This window comes from Egretta garzetta, unplaced genomic scaffold (genome assembly GCF_000687185.1).
Source record: "Egretta garzetta isolate BGI_Z169 unplaced genomic scaffold, ASM68718v1 scaffold323, whole genome shotgun sequence".
Lineage (NCBI taxonomy): Eukaryota > Metazoa > Chordata > Aves > Pelecaniformes > Ardeidae > Egretta > Egretta garzetta.
This window is the reverse complement of record NW_009259435.1, coordinates 3,039,657-3,046,769: the sequence shown is the minus strand read 5'-3', so window position 1 is coordinate 3,046,769 and position 7,113 is coordinate 3,039,657. Positions and strand designations below refer to the sequence as shown.

Here is a 7,113-nt window from a genome sequence, read left to right as displayed (position 1 = left end):
ATGGTTATTATTCACTTGCTTTTGCTATTGTATTAAAGGCTGAAGGGGAAACTCTGTGTGTGTGTGTGTGTGTGTGCGCATGTACATGGTGGTTGTGTAAAAGGAAAAAAAATAAGGTCAGTGAGAGTCTCTGTGCATGGACCAAACCCCCTAAACAGGCACTGAGGAAGGAGAAAATGCTCTCGCTTTGTCCTTCTGCAGTTAGGAAACTCAGGCATGGACATGTTACTGATTTTATCCGCGTCACATTGCTGGGATAGTGCCCCAAGCACTGGGCAGTCTGCCTTCCTAAAGCCAGGCCCTGCAGAATTTAGTGCCAATTCTTTGGAAGGAGCAGTTCAGCCACCGTCCTTGTCCTCCTGCAGGTACGCCTGGCCCAGCTGGCGCGGGAGGACGCAGAGAGAGCAGTAAAGGAGAAGGAGGAAGCTCGTCGGAAGAAAGAGCTCTTAGAAAAAATGGAGAAAGCTCGCAACGAGCCAGTGAATGACTCAGAAATGGTGGACAAAATGTTTGGATTCCTGGGGACGACCTCTTCCCTGCCTGGCCAGGAGGGACAGGCACCCAATGGCTTTGAGGTACTGGAGATGTACATGAGCCTAGCTATCACATGAAAGGCTTTAGCAACACATTAATGAATTGGGGGAGAGCAGGGCAATCCAAAAGGGGGTCTCTGAAGGCTTCTTTCAGGACTAGGCTCTTTAGCATGGCCCCAGAGGGTTTCCGTGCTGTGGCTGGTGACAGGCAGGCAGCCTGCAGGCTTTCTCTGGGGCTACCACATGGAGGGGAGCAGTATCGCTGTAAGATCATTGAGGACTTGTGGCCTATAAGATCCTCTCCCTTGTGGTTCATCGCGGCTCACAGCATTTAGGTCTTGGACATCCTTTCCCCATGCTAGGAGTGGGGCCAAGCTTGATGCTTCTCCTATTTCTCTGGGGACATTCCTGGGCACAGGCATGTCCTTCAAGATTTAGGCTTTTCTTGGGCTCCACAGCTGTATTTCGTGGGTTTCCCTCCAGCCCACTTTTCCTTTTGGGATGGAAATCAGATGGGCAGAAAAGTCAGGCCCAAGGGGAAAAGGGTAGTTCAGTATCCAAAGGCATGCTGAGCACTTGACATGGCTTTTCCTACCAGGATCTTGAGCGAGCCCAGAAGGAGCTGGAGGAAGAGGACCTGGATGCAGCACTGCCTCTCCCTGAGGAAGAAGAGGAAGATCTCTCAGAGTACAAATTTGCCAAGTTTGCCGCCACATATTTCCAGGGCACAACAACACACACCTACATCCGCCGGCCTCTCAAGCAGCCTCTCTTGTACCATGAAGATGAAGGAGACCAGTTGGTGAGGCAGGAGATAAAAAACCTTGAGCAGGGCAGGGTGGGTTGGAACAAGGCTGGGGAACCCCTCAGCCAAAGGGCACCAGCAGTTTACCTTTGGGATACGCTGGTGTTCTCATGGTTTGGTGGGGAGCACAGCCCTCATGCGCTGCATGTGTGCCAGTAGACACTGTCCCACCTGCATGCTTTGAGCACTGACCAGACAACAAACATTAGAGGGATGTAGCATTAGAGGGGTGAGTCCATCTCTGTACCTTGATATTTGTGTTAAGATGTTTAATGAAGTGCTCTGGGCTCAGGGCATGGACAATGAAAACTGTTGAGTGAGTAGTGCCTGTGAAGCTGCTACTTGGCAACTGGAAAGGTTGCTTCTTACCTCGTCATATGGACCAGTGTAGAGTGAGCAGAGAAGAAACACTTGTCCTATAGCCAGCACTACAAGAGCAGAACTGCATTGAACCTGTGTGGCTGTAATGAACGTTACATTGGCCATGAACTTGCCTTCACAGAATCACAGAATGTCAGGGGTTGGAAGGGACCTCAGGAGATCACCCAGTCCAACCCCCCTGCTCAAGCAGGCTCACCCAGAGCAGGGGGCACAGGACATCGTCCAGGCAGGCTTTGAATATCTCCAGAGAAGGAGACTCCACAGCCCGCCTGGGCAGCCTGTTCCAGGGCTCTGTCACCCTCCAAGTAAAGAAGTTCTTCCTCATGTTCAACTGGAACCTCTTCTGCTTCAATTTGTGCCCATTGCCCCTTGTCCTGTTGCTGGGCACCACCACTGTGGTTCTCCTTCCCCTCTGCAGTGGGTTAAGAGCTGCCAGTCACTGCCTCTCTATAAGGTTGGCATCTCCTTGCCAAGAAGCAAACCACTTGTAGGGTGCGCAAACAAATTCATGATGGCATGGACACAGAGCCTGAATTTGTGGTCCCAGCCACCAGCCTGCCCGGCTTTCTCCGATGGGATGTAGGCTGCCGGCAAAACTGTTATGTGTGATGTGGGACAGTGTTTTATCTCCTGTAGATGTACAGAGAGGCCACAGTGGTCATCCTGATGGATTCAGCATGGCTTGACCACCCCCTTCATTGCCCTGGTGCGAGCTAATAGAGTTAATCTTTCCTTTCAAATAGGCAGCACTTGCTGTATGGATCACTATCCTCCGTTTCATGGGAGACCTCCCTGAGCCGAAATATCATACAGCCATGAGTGATGGTGGCGAGAAGATACCAGTGATGACAAAAATTTATGAGACTCTTGGGAAAAAGACCTATAAGAAAGAACTGCAGGCTCTGCAGGGAGAAGGAGAGGTAACTGCTGCGGCTGTAAAAGAGACGCTGTTAGGTGTTGGATGTTGAAATGTGTTGGAAAGAAATGACTCGTGGGGTTTGCTGCAGGCAATCGGTTTGTTGATTTTATTTGCAATTACGCTACAAGGGGAGACTTGCCCGTGTGTCGGGTGTTGGTCCTGTCCCTTCTTCTTCACAGGGATAACTTAATGTCCCCTGGCAATACAGTAAGGGAAGTAGCCCGATATCTCTCATGGGGCTTTGATCTCTCTCCTCCTCCTTGTAGGGCAGAAATACATGGGTGGAGTGCAATGTCCTGTGTCATTGCTCTTGCATTTAGGGATTTCTTTTTGATCTGCCCTGGGTCAGAAGAGACTAAATTAAAAATGAGCCCTTAATCTTGGAGCAGGAAGTAAAGAGTTACCAGGGGATTAAGCTGTGGAAATAAAAAAAAAACCCTAAAAATTCCTGTTGCATCCTCGGTGCATTCTAGGATGTCACTGGAGGACTTCATCTTAGGACCCCTCCCAGATAAGACATTGTTCTGGATAAATCGCTGTCCATAGAGCAGATATGCTTTCATCTTTGGCAACCGCTTCATTCAATAGGACAAGGTATTGCCTGGTATTGGGATTTTCTAGGTGGCACTGCTGCATTTTCAGGTTTTCTGTAGTATCAGCCAGGCAAGCCCCTGTGTCATTTGCAGACGTAAATTAATAAATTTGCAAGTTCTTAGAGATGCTGGTATCATTCAGCACTTCCAGTGAATTACCTGAGAAGGAGAGTCCACAGCTGGCATAGAGTTGGTATAGAAGTAGAAAGCCAACAGTAACTTGATGAAATCGAGTCAGTGCCTGGGTCTTGTCCCACATCAAATTGATTCTTCTGGGAAATCTGCTAGAGCACAGAGGTGGTTAACGATGATGAAGCACAACGGGTAACTACCTGTTCATGAGTCCCTGACTAGATTATTTCCAGCTCAAAAACTTGCCATGCAAATGGTTCACCTCAGAGAGTGCTCTTGCTCATCTCATTTGCAAGGTAGGAACAAGCCTTGAGTGGCATACAGCAGAACTGGGCGGACCTAGGCTGACTAGGAGTCAGCCATGTATTCGACATAACTTTTTTCAGGCGTCCCCAATACATAATTTTGATCTGGGCAAAGCTCATATATTAGAGAGTATCTGCAAAATTCAGAGCCAGACCTGGGTTATCAGGGAGCACAGGAATATGGGTCCACACTTCTGGTTCCCACCAGCCTCTGAAATATCTCACCCTCTGCCCAGGATTAATGGTCTTTTGTAGGAGTCCAGGGGGAGGCAGGGAGAGCAAGTAGTCGGCAGGGCTCTGTGTCTCACCGCATTGCATCCACGCCTCTTGCTTTGCAGAGTACTCACATTGACGGGCACAAGAAGAACAGTGTGCGGCACAAACTGGTCTCCTTAACACTCAAGAAGAAATCCAAACTGACGGAGGAGGTGAGAGGAGACGCTTGGCCGCCTGGCAGCACAAGTGCCGTTGGATTGTCTGCAGCCCTCTCTGACTCTCTTCTGCTTTTCCCTAGACAACATAGAACCAGCCCTCCTCTGGGTTTGGCGCTACCTGTCTCTCTGCCTGAAAGATTTAAGGAGTGTTTAAGGGGAAAGGTTGGCTTCCCGTGTCTCCTTGAGTCATTCTGCACCTCGCGCCGGCCTCCCCTCGGCTCCCGTTCTCCATCCATCCAACATCTTCCCTCCCCTCTTTCACAGCCCTTCATCCAGCTGCCGATACCTCCCACCACTCTCTGATGGTCTGAATGTTATCCCTGCTTTTAGCTTCCTGCCCTCCACCATGGTGTAGGTAGCAGAGGTGGGGTCTCCAAAAGCACTCACCCATCCTCTGCTCCTCTCCAGTGCCAAGGGCAAAACTCCCCATGGCAGCAGTTAGTCCAAGCCGAGAGCTTTTGAAAACCCCATCCCAAAAGAATGAGGAACAATAAATCTTTTGGGGGAGGGGATGAAAGCAATGCAAAGGCATGGATTCAGTCATCTTTTATACACCGCCTTGGCCACCTCCAGAGCAGGCACCATCTCACCTGGCTGTAGCTGCTTGAGAGCATGAAGATTGCTCTCTAAGATAGTCACCCTCCTTCCCTTTAGGGTCAGCAAGGAGAAATAGGGCCCATCCAGCTTACCCTAATGTGGCTCTGAACACAATCTAGAAATGCCCATCTTTCTCCAGTGGCTCTAAATGGAGACTGGGTTGACTAGCTGAGACAGAGAGCTGGTAGGTGGATGAACGCCATCCTCGTTCTCACAAACAGCACCATGCTTACGTGCTTTTGGCTGCATCATTAGCATGGGGAGCGGGTCCATTTTGTCAGTGTTTTAATAATTTTTTAACTATAACTGAGTTAAAGGGACAGGCCTTCCTTGGCAATAAGCTGGGGTTATTCCAAAGATCCTTGGTGGCCCTTTCCCAGCTGCAGGAGCAGCTCAGAGCTGGAATGCAAGGGTAGAAACCCTGGGCAAAGACTAAGAAGGTGGGAGTGTGCCTAGACAGGACCATTTTCAGTTTCACCCGTACATGATTAAAACCAAACCCTCCCATTGCTGATAAAGTGCTAGACTGAAGACCTTCTGAGACCCCTCCTGGCTGGTGGAGGAGTCCTCCTGGGGGACCACCACACATTTGGGATGGGGGTGGTGGGGGGGACATAGTAACTGGCTGTACTGAAAGAGAGCAATGTGTCTGGTTGGCAGGTGACAAAGAGGCTTCATGATGGTGAGTCCACGCTCCAGGGTAATAGCATGCTCGAAGACCGACCCACCTCCAACCTGGAGAAGCTCCATTTCATTATTGGTAATGGCATCCTCAGGCCAGCCTTAAGGTTAGAAATCAAGACAAAGGCATAAACATGCCATTCTTTTCATTCCTTCTTCCTCAAGCTATTCTTGTCCAAGTGATTTTGCTATTGTGTGCAGCTTTACAAAGCTCTCGTTATATCATTTTTTCTGGTTGTGTTGTATAACATGGGCTGGGCTGGATCATGGTCCTTACTGTCCATATCAGGCCTGATGGAAAGACCACACAGAAGGACTCAAATGCTTCTGAAAGTGCTAGTGGCCACTGGATTGGTTTTTTAACGCTCACTTCTGTTGTTCACTACCCTTTGCTTCCTACTTGATCATTTAGATCTCTTTTATTTGTGTGAGTATTTTTAATGGTATACTAATGAAAAACTGAAACTCATTTCCGTTGCTAAATTAAGCATTCAAAAATTGGAAAGTGCCAAATTAAGGCCAACTGCACATTTTTGGTTTAGCCCATTTGTGTGTGTGTGTGTGTGTTATAATACAGTCCTTCTTTACATAGTCTCATGGTCTGTTCACTCACACCTATCTGCTCACTCCAGGAACAGGGTGGACATCCTCATATCATGACCACCTTCTCTAATTTTTATTTTATCCTCCCAGCTCACCACGCAACCCTTAGCCTTACTTTTCTGCACAAAGTCTGCTCTGAAGGCATAGCTGGTGGTGTTCCACGGGTTTTCCCATGGGGTTTGTCAGTGTTAACGGGTTGGATAACATTTTTGTTGCCTCCCAATCTCCACCCCTGGTCACTTTAGACCAGACATGACCACGGCCACAGACACTTCAAGGTGTACCTGCTCTGGCATGGGCTTATCCATGGCCACAGATGCCTCAGGGTCTCTTGCTCCCACATGGACTCATCCCAAGATCACAGTCCCTTTGGTTCGAGTTTGCACTGGAATTCCAGCTGGTCCAGTACAGCAGCACGGAAGCAGCAGCCATGCCCTGGCCATCAGCCAGCATCTCCGTTGCTGTTACCAAAATGTTCCCAGGCACAGCAGAGTGAGATGCTCAGCAGTACAGCAGTACAGCAAGCAGCAAAAGCAAAAAGCAGAGCACTGGACTCTAACGTAGAGTAAGGCCAGCAAGCCCATGTCAAGTACAGGAGCCTGCCAGTTAATAGCTAAACAGCAATATCAGCTATAAATGCAATCTAGCACATTCCAATCAAACCTGCTGTTCTCTCAAACACTTCGAGCACCACATTGGGCACCAGAAAGGACTGTCGTGGTTTAACCCCAGCCAGTAACTAAGCACCACGCAGCTGCTCGCTCACTCCCCCCTAGTGGGATGGGGGAGGGAATTGGAAAAGTGAGAAAACTCGTGTGTTGATATAAAGACAGTTTAATAGATAAAGCAAAAGCCACGTGTGCAAGCAAAGCAAAGCAAGGAATTAATTTCCTGCTTCTCATCAGCAGGTGGGTGCTCAGCCATCCCCAGGAAAGCAGGGCTCCATCACGCGTAACGGTGACTTGGGAAGACAAACACCATCACTCTGAACGTCCCCCCCTTCCTTCTTCTTCCCCCAGCTGTATATGCTGAGCATGACCCTTGGGTCAGTTGGGGTCAGCTGTCCTGGCTGTGTCCCCTCCCAACTTCTTGCACATCCCCAGCCTGCTCACTGGTGGGGTGGGGTGAGA

At 49.3% G+C, this 7,113-nt stretch overlaps 1 protein-coding gene across 2 annotated transcripts in view; it reads left to right on the top strand.

Moving 5' to 3' along the window:
- The window catches only part of MYO7A (myosin VIIA), a 63,209-nt gene that overhangs the window by 34,804 nt on the left and 21,292 nt on the right, over nucleotides 1-7,113 (top strand). For both annotated transcript variants that reach the window (XM_035892688.1, XM_035892687.1), the window contains exons 21-25: nucleotides 366-575; nucleotides 1,132-1,335; nucleotides 2,463-2,639; nucleotides 4,007-4,096; nucleotides 5,360-5,487. In XM_035892688.1, the coding sequence (XP_035748581.1) occupies nucleotides 366-575; nucleotides 1,132-1,335; nucleotides 2,463-2,639; nucleotides 4,007-4,096; nucleotides 5,360-5,487 (809 nt within the window). The remainder of the gene's footprint in view (nucleotides 1-365; nucleotides 576-1,131; nucleotides 1,336-2,462; nucleotides 2,640-4,006; nucleotides 4,097-5,359; nucleotides 5,488-7,113) is intronic.